The following is an 18,408-nucleotide window of genomic DNA, read 5'->3' on the forward strand; positions in this document are numbered from 1 at the left end:
CAAATGAAGTAAAGAACTGAAAAACTGTTGCTTCATTATCTATTTATATGTAAAGAGTGTATAGAACATTTTGAACTTAGACAACACACACACTGACACACACCCCTATTTCTTTTTTCTTTTTTGTGACTCCCACCAAATACTTATAACGCTGCAAAAATGTAAGCATATGATGAATATGGTAAAAAAAAATATTCTACTCCTCACGAAACAAAATTATAATCTAATAAGGCAAAGACATCTTTCCTTTTTTTTTTTTCTTTTTTTTTTTTAAAGTTCAAATAGCAATGAGTTGGTTGATATTCATCGGAAATGAATAGGCACTATTTGAATCGCCGAAGATGGTGTTGACTAAGATTCTGGCCGAGGCTTCGGAAGGATGGTATCGGTCCCAAAACACGTGGTTTGCTCTGTTCGAGCAGTATGGCGTTAATGGAAGACAAGGTAAGTCTGCCTTTAATTTACCGATCCCGCAACACGCAGCTTTTACCTCTGTAAATCCTGAAATCACAAATCAGTTTAAGATTAATTTATTTTTCTGTCATACAATTAGACAACAACCTCTAAACTGTATTAATGAGCTGATACAAAAACAAAAAAAAAACATAGATAAATTGGTAAAATGAACTTCTTCCGTAACCTCTACTCTATACTTCTATAGTTTTCACCGTTAATCGTATTTATTTATAGGCTAAGATTTTACCAATTATTCTAAAACCACCCCTTAAAAGTGACGACTAGTTGTAAGGATGTTATACTTATTATGGATTTTTTTTTCTGGGGGTCAAAAGTTAATTTTAGAAACGACAACATTACTTGAAAACGACAAGTTAGTAACAACAAACATGTAACTTGGCGAGTCGTCAACAAAGGATCAGACTTTAAAGTAGAAAATAAAAGGGGACTATTTATATTTTGTAAAAGCATGGAAAGCTGGTTTATTTCAAATAATTAACAAGAAAAGAAAAAAAAAATTAAATAAAGTAGTACTACTCACCATAAGAAGCTGGATTTTGGATGAGGTTGAGCAAGACTTGATAGGTGTCGATTAAGACGAAGTTGAAACCAACGAGCTCCGATTTGAGCTGTTGCAACGTCGTTTTGATGCCAGTGTTGAACTCAACCGTCCAATGGTTCGCTTCTTCAAAGCATTCTCCCGAAGGGCTCTTCTTCCTCTCGTCCGGGCAGCAACCGATCGCTCCCACTCCCACCACCACTAGCTTCCGAGCTCCCAAATTGTACAAATTCTATTTCGTGTTTACCAAAATACTCATGAGAAAGTTAACGAAAAAAAAAGTCGCGTCGTATGTTTTTATTTTTTCACAAAGATATTCAATTTTTATAACTTATAACACATCAAATTTAGAAAATTAACAAGATTGCATGAATAAATTGAATATTTTTCATATGTAAATATACAATTTTGACTTCATGGGTCCTATTTAAAATGAAGAAAAAATGTCTTTTTTTCCAATAAAGAATAAATTGAAAATTTGTCGTATGTTATATATACAATTTTGACTTCATGGGCCCTATTTAAAAAGAAGATTTTTTTTTTTTTCAATAAAGAAACATGCATGCTTGTATCTACGTGCCTAATTTTTTCCTTAAATTTTTTGTTTCTTCTAATTGTGTGTGCGGGGTTTCAGAATCAATTCCATATAGTTACTTTTAATCTTTCTGTACTTCAATACATTTTTTGTAATTTTGTGGTCGGTGTCCTAATAATTTTGATCCTTCTTTACTTCAATATATCTTTTGTAATTTTGTTGCCCGCGTCCTAATATTTTGGAATGTTTGGTTAGTGGTGCGCTTCTTTCATAGTTATCTTATTCTCTTGATTCATTCTGTATTTTTTTTTTCCCTCAAATGAATGGAATTTTAGTTTGGACGGATTATATATCATATATGGAGCTAAGTGTGTATATACATTGCATATACGGATAATTTAATTCATATTAAAATTCGATTACTTTGACTTGTGTGAAAGAATTTGCTAACAAATTAATTTTGTATTTAGCGATAATTTAGATACTTAGTGATTTGCTTAGTGTTTTTTTTTTATATAAAATCAAGTCGTTTTATATTTTGATTTAAATGAATGATACTTTTTGAGATATTTTTTTTTAAAGAATTTTAGACATTTTTATAAGATATTTCATACAATTTATTTATTTTCGGTCGCCCTCGATTTTAATTTCCGATTCCACCCTTGCGTATGTATGTATCAAAGAATTTTTTTTTATTATTACCTTAATTTGTTGTGTAAGATGAGCAACCATTTGGTTGACAAAATCTTGTGGGGAGACTTGAGAACGGCGTTTGGAAGAGCCAAAGTAGCCAAAGAGGTCGTTGCTTCCAATAATAATAGGGAATAGCGACTTCGAGAGGTGATTTGCTGAGCCAATTGGTCCAAGTTGTTGCACAAGCTTCTCGTGCACTCGCGAATAGTACTCAACTTGTTGTGTCAAAGGAATCGATTGACGCTGAAATTATCAAATAAAAACAATAAATAAAATATTTATCATATATTTATTTATTTGTTTTGTGGAATAGCATATCAGCGGGGATAGCTCAGTTGGGAGAGCGTCAGACTGAAGATCTGAAGGTCGCGTGTTCGATCCACGCTCACCGCATCTTTTTTTTTTCTTTTTTTTGCAGTTAGAAATTTAAAAACAATAGTGTATAGAAACTAAATAAAAAAAATATTGGAAAGTATTTTATAGTGTCTAAAATATTTATCACTAAAATAGTGTAAAGTAGGGTTTAAGATAATGTGTCTAAAGTTTTTATCGTTGAAATAGTTTAATAGAACGTCTCTAAAATATTTATCACTGACATAGTCTCTTTTTATTAAATTGTAATTTACATGTTATTCAGTTAAAAAAAATACTATTTTAAAAAAGACTTAAAACAGTCACTAATTTAAAAATGTACGGTTTAAAGATATTAGTCCTGTAAATTTCCCAATTAAATACCTAAATTCTCCCTTAAAAAAAACCTGAATTCCAAACTTGCATTCTTTGTTATTCCTTTTCAAATTCTTAGAAAAGTAGTAATACACAGCCAAGAATTTTATTTTTCCTTATGCTAAAACAGAAAATCACTTGCTTAGAAGCAGTGACGAATCTAGAAAAGCTTACCACGAGGGGCAAATTTGAAGAAAAAAAATCAGAGTGGACTAATTTGAAAAAAAAATTCAAGTGGAGCTAATTTGTAAACTTTTATGGTAATTTTTTTTAAAATTAAAAAAAAATGGCTAAAAATGTAAAAAAAAAAAATAAAAAAAAAAATTGAGGGGGTCACGTGAACCCCTGGACCCCATGTGATCCGTCACTGCTTAGAAGAATGTGTAAATGATATTTTCTAAATATCATATATTATATATATATATATATATATATATAAGCTATTAAATACCTAATTTCTGAAAACTTTTAATCAATTATAGGAAAAAAAAAAGAGGGGGTTAAGTTTGGACTTACGTAAATTTCATCCGTGCCGTTGAAAATCCCAGCTCCGGCAGAGGCGAAGCTAACTCCGGCGAGAAAGGAAGAAGCGGTGTTCCTTGATTTGACAAGTGATAGATATGGTGGTGATGTTGGTAACCCTACTTTCTCAGCTGTCCATATACATCCCATTTTTTTTAATCAGTACATTATAGCATATATACTAATTTGATGATGACATGTTAACAAATTATAAAACGCACAATATCAATTAATGCATATGCAATAAAAAAAATATTCATTATATAATTTAGATATGGGTAGACCGGACGTACGCTTATATTACAGAAGCTTTGGAAAAGATTAAAAGTGAAAAGAAAAAAGTTTCTTGTTACACGTATGTATATGTATGCGAGTGACTGTTTTGTCTTTTTATAAACTTTTTTTTTTTTTTTTTGAGATGATATTTGCAGAAACAGAAGCAAACAAGAAAAGCCAGCTACAATGTATTATTAGCATGAATGAGTTGTTTTTGGATTGAGAATTTGTGGTCATCATTATTATTATTATTATCATGACTAATATTTCTATTTCCTAGCACCACTTAATTAAGGTACTTTAGTTTAATTAATTCTGCTACATATAAGGTAAAATAGAGAAAGTTTCATTGATTGATTATTTACGAGAGTGGTATCTATATATCAGTTTTATTAGTTTTAAGCTTTAACTATCAATAACTTATAATACTCTCTACAGTTTATTTGTAAATCTATTACAGAACTTTAATAAGATATAGATACCACTCTCAAAGAATTAATAAGATATATAAATTTAAAAACACAAATATATATGTGTATATATATATCACATAAATTATATATGAAATAACAATATATAGAAGATTAGTTCTCACCAAGAAAATCTGCAGCATTTTTTCCGTTACTGAACCTTCCGGTAGCTTTTCTCCCCGGAAAATCGACTCCGTTGGGATGATAATTAGCTTTCACTAGAGATAGTTTGAGAAAATTATTGTTACCAACATCCACTAGTGAGTCTCCAAATACATACACACCTGGGACAGTTTGAGCTTCTGAGAAAAAAACTACACAATTTAAGAAAAGAAAACATATCATGAAACTCATTCCCTTATTTGGCATAAAAACATTAATAATGTTACTGTAGCCCATAGGTTTTTTTCTTCTTGTTTTTCTTAATATCTCCCCAGTGAATATATATTTATGTATCTCTTGATCTCTCAGTCTAGTATATTTCGCCGAGAGACAGAGAGAGAGAGAGAGAAATAGAGTTATATGTATTTTGTGCAATGGTTCAATATATATAGACGTTGGATATATAATAAATATATAGCATGTAAATATTTAATACCGTGTGGGGTCATTATATGTATGTGGTATATATTGTATATATTAGTAGCTAGATACGGGAACTATAATGAAAGGAAAAAGAAAAGTCAAATGATCAACGTGTCGTGATTTGTTATATACATCAAGGAATGTAGCAATATATATTCGTTATTGTTTGACTGGTTTTTTTGTGGTGTATAATCTAATGTAGTCAGCTTTTTTGCCCCAACTATACCTTTAATTCGTGGTATCTAACTATTATTCTTATTTTTGGCGTGAATTGTAATACATTTGATAGATTAATCTTCTTCATAATTAGATCAATTAGTACGTGAAAAGCACTTTAGCGCGCTAGTCTGTATAAACACTTTTAAGCTATATATTAGTTTTTTTGTTTTTTTACATGATATGTTAAGTAGTTTTTTAGAGATGCTTTCAATGTTTTAACTATTAAATAATACTTTATCAAAACTAACTATAGTAGGTTTCTTTTCAATTCTCTTAATAGACTTCGAATAATCTTCAAGAAGCTCATGCATAAATTGGAAGACCTTACTTATGTTGAAGAAAGCTCAGGCCTTGTCATCGTGACATATTGCAGAGCACCTAACTACTACACTCCTGTATAAGCTAGGATCATCAAACACAAGACTCTCGAAGTTGAGAAATTTATGCCGGAGATCGAAAACATGTGTAACCAATGTTATGAATGCTAATATCTCTACCATCTCCCATGTGCACTTGGTCGGTTCCCTGAAACTCTGACTTTGTGGTCAAATTTCCAATATAAGTTGTGATGGGTTGGTAGCTCCTGAGTCCGGGCACCACTCGTTATCTTCTGACATACACCAACTTGGGTCTTGAAAGCTTTGATCACTCGCAGCCATTGCATAGCCTCCATATTGAAAGAACTCATCACCCTGATACCCTATATCAGGATAATGAGATGACATTGTTGCACCTTCTTGACCTTGGCATAGGTATTCCACGTTGCCTTGCACTAGAGCTCCGCCTTGTAGTTGACTAGGACCATCCCATGAGTGATCAAATCTATAGTAGCACTGAGTTGCTATAGATCTTGCCACATAATTGGCATTGCAACATGTTATTTTTCCAGAACGCTTTGTCATTTGTTGACTGGTTTGTACGTTCTCTTCCTCGTTCCTGGGAATTGCCTATGTTGGTGTAGCCTCCTCGACCTGAATTATTGTTGTAGACCTAGTTCGATTGGCTTTGGCGCTGATTCTTATTGAAGTTCCCCTAGGAATTATTATAGTTGTTGTTGTACAGCCTTCTAGACTGTTGATTAGACCTCGCAAGACTGGCCATTGAAAAGAGGCCAAGATTCTCGTTGTCGTTATGCTTTCTCTCCAGCATTGCTTCATGATTGAGAAAAAGCGACTTGATATCTGAGACTGTGTAGGGCTTAGTGTGGAGATTGATTGATGTAACGAACATCTCATATTCTTCAAGAAGACCATTGAGTACTACGTAGGTGTGCTCTTTCTTCATTGTCTCGTGGTACTTTGCGTCATGTAACACCAACTTGTCTCGTGATACTCTGCTTCTTTCCGTTTTGTAATGCCAACTTGTATTGTGATACTTTCGCTTGAACCTAATATCCAAAGAATAGCTCTAATGTTGACAACAATTGAGTTGTTGTTTTACAGTTCAAAAACCTAGAAACGAGACTATCAGTCATTAAGGTAAACAGCCAAGAAAAAATCAATTGATCTTGCTGCTCCTAATCCAAGAACTCAGGATTGACGTTGTCGGCGAGCTCATCTTCACGTGTTGCGTACTTTATTGGCGGGTGAAACGTTGCGGAAACGTAATTATGGAGTTGATGTCATTTGATTGGCAAGAGGACTTGCTTTCTCCATGAGAGAAAGTTATCCTGATCGAGCTTCGTCGCAATCCAATGCAAGAATGAGATTGGTATTGCAGATCGAAACATCGTCAAAGTTTCGACTGAAGTTGCACCTAAAAATGATCGAGAAAAGGTTGGGGGATAAACCTACTCTGATATCATGTTATGATTTGAGTATGAACCAAACATAGAAAATAGAATAGGGAGAATGAAGACTATAATATTCAATCAACAAAATCTTCATTAAACTTAACAATATTAACTAACTTTTATTTATACTATAAGAGTTCTAACAAACTCTTAAAACTATATTACAAAGAATGTCATTGCGGCTTAAAGGCAAACACCTTCCGTGGGTGCTGAGTTGGCATTAACACATGCCACCTCAGCTTCTCAACTAACAATAGTAAAGAAAAATTAGTCGAACTAAGCCACCTAAAACGTTGAAATTGTAATCTAGCCAACGTTTCGTCCAAATTTTCAGTCTAGCAAAAAATGATGACGTGTCTTAATTATGTAAGATGTTAATTTTTATAATATCATCTACTAGAATTTGCTTACAAAACTTGTAGTTCACGTTTGATCAACCAAAATTTTCGAAGTTAATACACGTGTATATATTTAGAATTTTAAAAAAAAATTCTATATTTGGCAAAGTTTGTTATTGAGCGTTTATTTCTTTCTAATTTTTTTGTTAATCTCCGCTGCTTTGTTAATTTCTGTTAACTATGGTAAATTTACATATGTGCAGGTAGAGCCGATCAATGCCCACCGGTTTGAAGTTGTCGATGGTGTTATCAATTGATATTTCTTTCCTTTCCTTTAACACGCATTTAATACGGTGTTATTCACAAGCTGATCAAATTTTCAATGCGAATTTTCGAAGTTAATACACGTGTATATATTTAGAATTTTTAAAAAAATTCTATATTTGGCAAAGTTGGTTATTGAGCGTTTATTTCTTTCTAATTTTTTGTTAATCTCCGCTGCTTTGTTAATTTCAGTTAATTTTCGTTTATTTTACGCACGATAAACTACGGCTGGCTGAAACGTTGGCTAGTATTTGGTTTCTATGATGTATGTTACATAAGGGTATTTTCGATATTTTCTAACCGTTTATTTATATAAATGGCTAGATTATAAAATTTACCAAACATTGGCTACATTCTTAAAACCATGTTTGAAATTGGTTACGTTGCTAGATTACCCAATAGTAAATGTGTAGTCATATTAAAATTAATTTATGGAGTAACAACCTTCCATTTGGTTTTAAAAATAGATTTCTATTGATTGAAGATGAGTTACTTTAATTTGGCATTTACTATTAAATAAAATAAAAATGAATACTTCAGTTAGAGATCTCGTCTTAAAAGTTAAAACATAAACTCTCCGTAATAAAATAGGATCTCCCACTTTGTATATTAATAAGTTCTTTTATTATTCTTTTTAATATGCATGCATGTTTTTCCGATCCAGCTATTCGTTCCCTGAAAAATCAACCGTCCCATACTCTATCCACTATCAAGTGTTTCTGTTTATTTTCCCTTCTTTTTAACACCTATAAGTTAACGAAAAGCAAAAGGTAAATTGATTATTACAGGTTGTTGCATTTATTTAATATCTTTTTAACAGCTTACCCTATATTCTATTTATGCAATATGCACATGGCTGGCTGGCTAGCATTTTATTTTACATATTTTATTACTTTAATCATGGAAGCAACTTATCACATCCATATATTCAAGAAGAGATTAAAAAAAAAAACAAAAAAAAAAAACAAAAGTCACATCTTACCAAACTCTATATACATATTGGACTATATTGTGTATGAAGTTCAAAATAAATCAACATATCTTGAAACTAGCCTATACCCTCTTAAGTGAGAATACATAGGGAATGCCACGCAAAAATCCAATCTAGTTATGGTTCTACATAATTGGTCGGCTCTATTGGCTTATCCATGCTTACCAAAATAACATATTTTTACAAAAATAGTAAAATAAAAATATATTGCCTTTAAATTAGGGAATTCGTTTCAAACAAATTTATATTGAAACCTATGGCTCTGCCGAATTTTCAATTATTTCTTATAAAATTCATTATCGAACATGGGGAATGAATTAGCAGGGCCGGCCCAAACTCACCGGGGGCTCTAGGCGATTCAATATTTTGGGACCCTATAATACTAATAAAAATTTAAATTTTTAGGGTAAAATATGTAAATTTTTAGAAAACGGGTCAAAAGTGTAAATTTTTAGGGTAAAAAATGTAAATTTTCTTAAAAATAGGCAAAAAGTATAAATTTTTTGGGGTCCATCCACATGTGGGGCCCTAGGCCTGGGTCTAGCCCGCCTTAGCCCAAGGCCGGCAGTGTGAATTAGTAAGCATAGGAATAAATGTATTGTTTGTTAAGAATCTCACACGAGAATTAACAAATATTTACAAGGTAATAGGTTAATGTTATGATTATTAATTAAATTTGAGGTGTATATATATATATATATGATACCATCGGAGTTTAATAAGTTCAAACGGACATTCGATCCGATCTTTGAAATTCGATTCAAGATAAATAAATGCAAAGAGAGTGATCGTCTTGATGATACATATTCGAAATTTTACAATGAAAAAAATAAAAATTAACAATTGATTATAAAAATTATGAGTAACTCATCTAATCTAATGTCAATTAGTTTGAGATGGAATATCGTGATAGTTTACATGGTATTAGAGCTAACAAGTCCATACGAATATCCAATCTATTCTTTGGCATATTCGGTCCAAGATTAAATGAATGCAAAGTATTTATAAAATTATAAGATCTCATTACTAATTAAGTTTAAGTTGGAGTTGCCTCATGTTATTTACCTGCTTGATCTGGAGTTGGTTGTCTAAATAAACACGACAACTGCAATGTGAAAAGGAAAAGGAAAAATAAATAAATAAATAAAATCTAGTGTACGTGTATATGTGTATCGAAGAGTGTGGGTCTGAATTAGTGTGAATAGATAAAGATATTAGTCACCGCCAAAAAAAAAAAAAAAAAAAAAAAAAAAAAAAAAAAAACACTCTTTTTGTCGTTTTTAATCAAAATTCAAGTGTGGTGTAGCATTGTGATTATCATGAATTTTCGGTACGTTAATATAACTTGGAGCCAATTTCTTTGGAAGAAATAATTTTAAAATTTTGTTTATATATGATTAAGTCAAAATGACAAGGACATACAGAAGCAAAACGAAAAAAATTAATTGCTGACAATTTGAGTACAGACCACGTCGTGAAGTTAAAATCACACTGAGATACCGACAGTTTGAGTAATGTGTGAACATTATATTATGTTTTCTTTGAATTTAAAAAAAAAAAAAAAAAAACTTATCTCCAATCAGAGACATATGGAAGTCAAGTCTTTTCCGGCCGGAATACATTTAGTTTTTATTATTATTATTATTATCCCAAGCACTAACTCTAGTTCTTTCTACTTCTATTGAAATTTATTTACATCACTTCAGAATTTCCTAGGAAATTTCAGCACAATATTATTGATACGTATAATATAACTTACGTAGTTTACATACTTTAATTACTAAAACGTTATTTGTACAATATACATAATTTTTTAGATAACCATGAGATTGAAACTGGATCGATTCGGTTTGGTATTGATCATTTTCATATTTGAATCCGAATTTTCAAAAATTGGGTCGTTTTCATATTCGATTGCCAAAGAGGACTTGCTTTCTCTATTTTCATATTTGGCCATTTTCAGATTGGATTCAAAGATTGGTTTTGGCCATTTTGGTTTCAGTCCAAAAACGAAATCCGATTATCCGAATATTTAGTTAGCCGATTTCAAAATTCGATTATGTAGTTCTTTAAAATCCGAATCCATTTTCAAAAACATGTATAGAAATGGATTATCCAATTCTTAAAATCCATAATCCTTTTGAAACTAGTATTTAAATCCATACCCGATTCTAAAACTATTACAATGATCAAAATCCGAGTAAAAATGAGTCATACGATCCTAGTGTGATTATTTAATTTTTTTAAAAATAAAAAATAATCGGTTAAATATCTGATAATCAATTTTTTTGCAAAATTAAAAACCGATATTTGGTCCATTCATACGAATCCAAATTTCAATTATATGATGTGGCACCGAATTTTTATTTTGGATCGTTTCGGTTATCTGTTTTATCTGATTTTTGCTCTTTTTTTTTACGGCCTAGATAATCGTACGCTCTAAGACAAACGTGATACTGAGATTACAACTAAACCGACCAATTCCCCACCATCCAAAGCCCGGACCTAAGCCAAAACAAGCACACAAAGCCCAAAAAAACTAAGGCAGTGATGGTTGCCAAAAAAAAAAAACAGTTACCAAAAAGACATTCAAAAACCTAGCTATTTATAAAAGAAACCATCTTAATACCTAAGAAGGCCTCATAATACACCGAAGAAACGGAACACCACAGGCTGCGATAGGTACGATTGGCTGAGCACCTTGGCTCCGACCCGTTACAATGAAAAAAAAATTGATAAATTTAATGGCCTAATAAACTATTTTCTTTCTAATTCCTTGGAAAATGACAAAATTAAAAATAGTCAATAACTATAAATAAATAAAATTAAAAAAATATTAGTACTAAATAGTTAGTAGATGGCTAATTTAGTTGGTAAATATACTCCTAGTTTTTAAATAATAAGTAGATGAGATCGAGTCACCATAAAAGCAAAAATGATATATAAATTAATAAACATATTAGTATCTTGTACTTATAGTTATACATTATAGTTTGTTGCATAATAAGTAGGCAGTCTCAAAAGAAAGAACAACAAACAAAGGTAGGCAGCTAATTAAGGCTAAATTAGGGTCGGCAAAGTACATAGAATGATAGAAACGACATCTTTTAATATTAAACGACAATGAGTTTCTTGACGTTTATAGGAAATGAGTATTGTGAAGGACCATCAAACATGTAATTCACAAAGACCTTATGAGTTGCTTCTGTGGGATGGCTTTGATCCCAGAAAAGATGGTCGTTTCTGTTCGAGCAATACGTCGAAAAAGGAAGGCAAGGTCCGCCGGCTTTTAGCTTTCCTAAGCCGCAACACGCAGCTTTTACCTCTAAAAATCCTGAAAATTTAATCAATCAAATTACTATGAATAAATTTAGTCTATTGTAATCGTCTCCATCACCATTATGGAAATGCTATAGAAATTTAAAAATAAAAAATAAAAACAAAAATAAAAAGTCTTTATAATCATAACCAATAAAGAAAAAAAAAATATAATAATTTTTTTCAAGTCTTCTTTTCAAGTTTCTTCTTCTTCTTTTTTTCCTTTTGTTTCTAGAAGTGCTAGTTTGTCAAATAGTAAGAGGTAAAAATTAGTCAAGTAGTAGAAATGCTAGAAGTGCTAGTTAGGCTCCTTTTTTTTTAGCCGTATCTATTGGTTAAAGTTAAACCAATAGATACGGCTAAAAAAAAATTGACTTTATGGTCATAAATATATTATTACTAATTTTGTATCCTATTTGATTTGAGAAAATACCATAAGCATCCGGGTTTTGAATGACATTTAGCATGGCACCATAGCCATCAAAGTAGGAATAATTTATGCCATTTAGCTCGGATTTTAAATTTCTCAACATGGACTTGAGGGCTTCATTGTACATGATCGCGCATCGATTCACGTTTTCATCGCATCGTTCTCCTTCGAGCTTACTTCTAATCGCTGGAATACATCCAATTACTCCGACTCCGACGATCACAAACTTACGAGCACCAAAATTATACAAACGCTGCAATATTACATAATGTCGTCGAAATTACTCAAGCGAGGTCGTTTTATAAACATTTCTGATAATATCTCAATTCTATCATTCTTATTTAGAATATACATGTTTTTATAGTTTTTCATGTTGTCTATAGTTTTATTTGACTTTTTTTAACTATTTAGTTTCATTTAATTTTTTTTATTAGTTGTTTACAAATTCATTGGAAACAGCGTCAAAAATCTAAAAAATTAAAAAATAGATATTCAATAAATTAACATCTTGAAATAAATAATTTGTGGAATCTCCCCTAAATTTATTAAATTTCCAAACTTTTCACGACAAATATTTCTATCTCGCAGAATCTAATTATACGACGTGAAAAATGAATAAAACAAAAACAAAAAAACATAGACTTTGTCCAGTAAAACTTATTTATTGAAGTGTTACTACAATGACGTGACAAAATAAAATATAAATAGGTATAATTATGTTGATACATATAAAATAGTGTAAATTTGTTACCTTAAATTGTCCCTCAAGTGTTTTAGCCATCAAATCCATGTATTGCGTCGGAGAGCTTTTATTGCGCAAATCATCAGACCTAAAGTACCCAAAGATGTCATTACTTCCGGTCACGATTAGGAAGAGAGATTTCGAGAAATGGTTATACGCCCCGGACGATCCTAACTTCTCGGTCACGGCGTTATTCACGGCTATAAAGTTGTCCACTTGTTTTGTAAAAGATATCACCTAAGGTTTAGAGAAAAAAAAATCAATGTAAATTTTTGAATTACAAAAATGACATTCTTTTTTATTTTTTAATTAAAATTACTTACAAATCTTTTATTTGTCTCATCCATAATTCCAGAGCCTCCAGAAGCAAAATTTACACCTTTTAGTAGTATTTCATTGCTTTTACTCAAATTGGATTGCATTGATAGATATGGTAGTGAATAAGGTAGACCAACTTTCTCAGCTGCCCAAAAAAATATCATGGCCATAAATGTTATTTTTTCTTGATTAGGAACACAATTCATAAAGCAAGATTATTTCGGAATATTGGCGATTAAATTTATAAATATATTCCGGGAAAAGTAATTAAGAAATATGGTTGTCCCATTATGATATTTTTGTTTTGAGTATGTAGTACATAATAGCAAAACTCATTAATTATATGAATCTACCAACTGACACTGCGTTTAAGTTACAGTTAGATATGGCTACTTAATTATTCATCGTCCATCTAAACTTTGAATGTCATACATATTTAGTACTATTTTTTTTTTGGACAAAGTAGGAAACTTAAAATAAAACAATTAACAATATAATAGAGGTTTGTAAGTAAACATTGATACGGATTACGGAATCTTAAACTACAAAAAGTATTCATTTTTCTTATCTTCCGGCTAACTTAGTACTGTAGATCATATACAATGTATGTGTAATGTGTTAAATGTATACACTATTGGTTTGATCTATTCTCTTTCAGATTTCAGCTATATGATTAAAAACAACTTTTATTTTTAACTTTTTAAATTGGTTAAATGAAATAGTAGATTAATTTTAATTAAAAATAATAAAAATTAACGGTATATATATATAATTGATAAAAAAACAGCTAATCTAGGTTAACATTGCTAAATGCAAATGTAGTGAAAAGTTAACAATTTTACATAAATCACAAGTACGGATAGATTAACATTTTTTTTTCATACACAATGAACTCAACTGAATATTCCTAAAAAAATCAACAGAAAAAAACAATGGTACTATTGAAACAAAGGGGGTAAGAAAAACTTACAGAGAAGATCAACAGCATTCTTGCCATTACAAAACCTACCAGTTGACTTCTTGGCGGGAAAGTCAATTCCATTGTGAGGGAAATTAGCTTTGATAATGGAAAATGTGAGGTGATTATTGTTTCCCACATCAGCTAGAGAATCTCCAAACACATACATGCCCGGAACTAGTTGGCCGTTATTCGGCAGCGATGAAGAAGATCCAATCAAATTAAGAGAGAAGAAGAGAGATAATATAAAACTCACCACTAGAACAATATCTTTGTTCTTTTCAGCCATTTTTGAAAGAAGAAGAAAAAAAACACTCAAAACTTTAGATACTTGTTGTCAAGTATTGCATATAAATTCAGAGGTGGTGAATATTGGAGTGATGAGAATTGAATGTGTGAGGTTATACGGTTGAGAACAAGTGTACAAATTAATTATTTGTGGGTCCAACGAATTAATTAAAGAGAGATACATGTAGTAAATGATGGTGTCTTATCAGGGGGATTAAACCCAAATCAGTTTAATCTCTTAATATAAGTTGATGCACAAATGTCATATGCTAGATATTTTAATAATATGTTTTACATCAGTTTATCTTTTGTTTTTTACTATCAATTCTTCCATTATGTAGAATCATATGGTTTGCGTACATGTCAAGGCATACCTTGTAATCACTTGGAAACGCCAAGTCTTATCATTTGCTGTATATTTGTGAGATTGAAGAAAAAAATCTGGGAGAAAAAAACGGAGAAAAACTAGCTCGGGGCTTGGTGTTTAGTAAACAGTTTTTTCAGTTATTACTCGTTGGTTGTACAGGTTTGGGGTCTAGCGGCTATCTAGCCATATGAAACATTAGAAATTTTGAAATATCCAACGTTTCGTTAATTTTTTGCAAATAGCCACGTAAATCTATTTACGCTATCAAAATAATAAAAAACGCAGAGTAAATTTCTAGTAAATATGACTATTTACGAAATATTTACAATAGTTTTTGGCTATTTACGAAAAATTTACAAAACTTTGACTAAAGCACAAACGCTTATGTTTATTTGACTTATATCGCTAAATTTTTGTTTCTTTTTTTTGTTACTATTTGGAAACCAAAATTTCCCTCCAAAGATCAGATTTTTAATTCTTGTTTCTTTTGTGTGTGCGTGAGCGTAGTCCACATAAAAGTATTGCTACGAGACTTCTTTTGATAATAAAATTTACACTAAAAAAAAATCTTAAAATCCATGTCCAAAAATTTCAGAATTGCATGTAAACATGTACAGTATAGTTATAATACAGTGAGAAAAAAAATTCTAATTTACTTGCGGTTTTACTAAAGCACATCGCATCAATTCAGTGTGGAAAGCGAAAAAGGTTAGAGATAATGTAGCAATGCAGTTCTATCAAATGTGTCAGTTAGCTCGCAATTTACGGTTAAGTATCTCCTTCAACAATTTCTTGAACCGATCTTTGGTGAAACCACCGTGAGGTAGTATTCGAAACTCACTACAGAGAGCAAACACTCGGAAAGGATCTAGGCTCTTGAGAATCTCCGGATCTCTATCATAATCCTATGATTAAGAATTAAATCATGTTCTTTTTAATATGTGTAGCACTACAAACAGATTTATCAAAGTCACAGCACTTTCGATATTAAATCTTTCAATAGTGTTAAGAGAGTCACCTTTTCTGTTACGACAACAATGGGCTTCGAACCGAATTTTTTCTCCAGATGTACAAGTCGCTCTTTGACCATTTTCATATCCTGGATTGGAAAGAGAAACTGTCAGAAAAATGTGAAGAACGTCATAACATCAAGCTCAATGTCACACGTGACAGGAAGAAGATTTGTGTACCGTGGATTGAAACATGTGGTGATCGCTGAACTCGAGTTTATCTACAAAAACCGATCTCAGCTGCAACAAGTTATGTATAGGTCATATGAGAGAGAGAGAGAGAGCAAATATCAGAGACATCCCTTGTGATTTAGCAAATGCTACGTCCACCACTTCTGTCATAACGTCGATCTCAATTTTTCATTGCGTTTCCATATAATGTTTTTACAATCTCATCCTTAAGTTCCAAATATTGTTTCGACTATAGTTTTTTAAAGACTAAATCACTCTCTATTTTAACATTTTAAGGTTCATATAAATATATAAAAGATCTCCCCGGAATCACACAGACTTATTAAGTATATATACATATATAATTTGGTGCATATTTCTATATGATGGTAATTTAGTCTTTTTATCGTTAATCAAGTGAAACGTCAACAAAATTTGAGCCGAGTGGGTAATAATGATATTTTATGAAAATTCAGACGATGTTTGTGATGACTTGATAACAGAACACAAGGGATGTTTATGATATTTTCCCAAGATAAAATAAAGGAAGCAAAAGACAACGAAAACAAACCCATTTACCTTTTTCATTCCCAGCACAAACGCCTTAGCAGAACCAATCGCAGAGACACATAACACGACAGAGTTACACAATGCTTCCAAGGGCTCCTTGGAGACGGGATTTCTCACGTCGAAGAAATACGACGGAGCCATTCTAGTGAGGAAAATCGGTATAGATTCTTTGATTCCGCGGATCACTGATTCAATGTATTCGAGACTTTGCTCCGAGATCTGTGATTTTGCAGGGTATATGTGAAAAAAAAACCCCGGAACGTGAAGACAAATATAAGGAAGAAAAAAAAAAGATTCGATCTTTCTCAAGTTTGAATAATACCAAATCGGCGTGATGAATTGCGACAATATCCGCTCGCCTAAGCACGCTCAAAGGCTCTCTTAATGGCCCACGAGGGACTAAACGACCATTTCCCCACAGCGTTAACCCATTTACCATAACAATCTCGATTTCTCTTTCCAAGCTCCAGTGCTATCGTATTAAACATAATCATACAATGATCATTAAAAAAAGATACAATATCACTCTATGATCGTTCGTACCTGCATTCCATCATCTAAGATAGCAGCGCCGACTTTTTCCGAGCAAAGACAGCGCGGATGCATCGAACCATCGACAGAGATTCTTTCCATGAACGAACTTCGATCGAGATGACCGTATTTTTCAATGAAAGACAAAGCAGTACTTTCCCTATTTATGCCGACTCCGATCTTCACGGGTCTTCCTACGAGTCTTCTTTGAAGCATTCTAGCTTCGTCCCCGCCCGCATAACCCTGTGGAAAAACCGGGAAGTTCTTCTTCGATAAAAGATTTTAATTATGACGATGATGAAACATTTTTTCAAATTAAAGACCGAAACAATAAAGAAAAATAAATACCCTACTGAGAATGAGAGGTGAAATTCCCAGATCAGCTAGCCAGAGAGCTATGAATTCAACCATGGGAGTCTTCCCATTGCCTCCCCAAGTCAAATTCCCAACACTAATCACCGGCACCGGTAACCTATAAATTCAATTAGGTTGATCAAACTACAGCTATGTTTTAACGGATTACTTGACGATTAAGTAACAACCCCAAAACCCTAGAAATCAGGAAAAAGTTTCGATTTCGAATTAGAACTACATTTGGCTTCATTACTATGCGATTTGAGCAAACTGATTGACAAATATGAGGTTTTTAAGGGAAAAGCCACTTGAAAAAAGACAATGAAGATCTGGGATTTTATCCAAACAGAACTATCATAAGTCAAATTCGCAACACTGATCACTGGCACCGGTAAGCTTAAAATTCAATTAAGTTGATTAATACATGAAGTTGATCACTAATCATCTGCAATGATATCTTTATATTGATTGCTCCACGTTTGAGTAACAGCTTATAAACCCTAGAAATTGGGAAATGTGTCGATTTCGAGTTCGAATTACGTCAAGCTTCACTACTATGCAAATTGAGCAAGGTGGTTCACGAATTGAGGTTTTTGTGAAAAGACAATGTAGCTCTGGCCTTAATCAGAACAGAAAGTTTGGTATCGGAGGTAAGAAAAAGGTCGGACCTGTGGCGGGAAAGGAGGCCGGAGCAGTAGAGAGCGCGGCGGAGAGAAATAGCGACGCCGTAGAGACCGGAGGCGAGAGAGAGGATCGGGACCAGTGAGCGGCGAGGGAGAGAGAGCTTAGCGTAGTCGCGAGCGTAGGCGATTTCGATCACCGCTTTTCTTAGTCTCTCCATTGAAAGGGAAACGAATTAGAGTTC

The 18,408-nt window shown here is 32.3% G+C and overlaps 3 protein-coding genes and 1 non-coding gene across 6 annotated transcripts; 1 reads left to right on the top strand and 3 right to left on the bottom strand.

Annotated features, from left to right (window-relative positions):
- Window positions 1-213: 213 nt before the first annotated feature.
- Window positions 214-4,769, bottom strand: LOC149398560 (GDSL esterase/lipase At5g55050-like). The gene is made up of 5 exons (XM_089615927.1): window positions 4,363-4,769; window positions 3,486-3,622; window positions 2,253-2,486; window positions 998-1,247; window positions 214-501 (listed from the first exon to the last, which is right to left on the bottom strand). The coding sequence occupies exons 1-5, from the start codon at window positions 4,634-4,636 to the stop codon at window positions 278-280; spliced, it is 1,119 nt and encodes a 372-aa protein (XP_089472053.1). The 5' UTR covers window positions 4,637-4,769; the 3' UTR covers window positions 214-277.
- On the top strand, window positions 2,564-2,636 carry TRNAF-GAA (transfer RNA phenylalanine (anticodon GAA)). The gene has a single exon. It is a non-coding gene; the product is annotated as a tRNA-Phe (tRNA).
- A 6,760-nt stretch (window positions 4,770-11,529) lies between the features above and the next one.
- On the bottom strand, window positions 11,530-14,648 carry LOC149398562 (GDSL esterase/lipase At5g55050-like). Of its 2 annotated transcripts, none has more exons than XM_089615894.1 (5): window positions 14,304-14,648; window positions 13,300-13,439; window positions 12,986-13,213; window positions 12,238-12,487; window positions 11,530-11,820 (listed from the first exon to the last, which is right to left on the bottom strand). In XM_089615894.1, exons 1-5 carry the CDS (start codon window positions 14,539-14,541, stop codon window positions 11,600-11,602), a joined length of 1,077 nt encoding a protein of 358 aa, XP_089472020.1. In that variant the 5' UTR covers window positions 14,542-14,648; the 3' UTR covers window positions 11,530-11,599. The 2 variants fall into 2 exon arrangements, with proteins under 2 accessions (XP_089472020.1, XP_089472019.1); XM_089615893.1 differs by having other exon boundaries at window positions 14,265-14,648.
- Window positions 14,649-15,476: 828 nt separating this feature from the next.
- LPXK (tetraacyldisaccharide 4'-kinase family protein) lies at window positions 15,477-18,408 on the bottom strand. Of its 2 annotated transcripts, none has more exons than XM_089615891.1 (8): window positions 18,212-18,408; window positions 17,538-17,661; window positions 17,202-17,453; window positions 16,981-17,130; window positions 16,668-16,877; window positions 16,098-16,157; window positions 15,926-16,006; window positions 15,477-15,812 (listed from the first exon to the last, which is right to left on the bottom strand). In XM_089615891.1, the coding sequence occupies exons 1-8, from the start codon at window positions 18,382-18,384 to the stop codon at window positions 15,654-15,656; spliced, it is 1,209 nt and encodes a 402-aa protein (XP_089472017.1). In that variant the 5' UTR covers window positions 18,385-18,408; the 3' UTR covers window positions 15,477-15,653. The 2 variants fall into 2 exon arrangements, with proteins under 2 accessions (XP_089472017.1, XP_089472018.1); XM_089615892.1 differs by having other exon boundaries at window positions 15,481-15,812; window positions 17,202-17,432.

This window comes from Urtica dioica, chromosome 5 (genome assembly GCF_054948205.1).
Source record: "Urtica dioica subsp. dioica isolate 48M chromosome 5, U.dioica_male_clone48M_v1_H2, whole genome shotgun sequence".
Classification (NCBI taxonomy): domain Eukaryota; kingdom Viridiplantae; phylum Streptophyta; class Magnoliopsida; order Rosales; family Urticaceae; genus Urtica; species Urtica dioica.

Bases quoted from the DNA above. Each gene is read 5' to 3' on its own strand.
- LOC149398560 (XM_089615927.1), bottom strand. From the start codon at position 4,636: ATGGGCTACAGTAACATTATTAATGTTTTTATGCCAAATAAGGGAATG. The intron at 3,623-4,362 runs GTGAGAACTAAT...GTATATGGACAG, and splicing joins AAATGCTGCAGATTTTCTTG to CTGAGAAAGTAGGGTTACCA. The intron at 2,487-3,485 runs GTAAGTCCAAAC...TGATAATTTCAG, and splicing joins ACGGCACGGATGAAATTTAC to CGTCAATCGATTCCTTTGAC.
- LPXK (XM_089615891.1), bottom strand. From the start codon at position 18,384: ATGGAGAGACTAAGAAAAGCGGTGATCGAAATCGCCTACGCTCGCGAC. The intron at 16,878-16,980 runs GTATTATTCAAA...GCAAAATCACAG, and splicing joins CAATTCATCACGCCGATTTG to ATCTCGGAGCAAAGTCTCGA. The intron at 15,813-15,925 runs GTGACTCTCTTA...TCTTAATCATAG, and splicing joins TTGTTGTCGTAACAGAAAAG to GATTATGATAGAGATCCGGA.
- LOC149398562 (XM_089615893.1), bottom strand. From the start codon at position 14,541: ATGGCTGAAAAGAACAAAGATATTGTTCTAGTGGTGAGTTTTATATTA. The intron at 13,440-14,264 runs GTAAGTTTTTCT...TTTTTTGGGCAG, and splicing joins GAATGCTGTTGATCTTCTCT to CTGAGAAAGTTGGTCTACCT. The intron at 13,214-13,299 runs GTAAGTAATTTT...TCTAAACCTTAG, and splicing joins ATGAGACAAATAAAAGATTT to GTGATATCTTTTACAAAACA.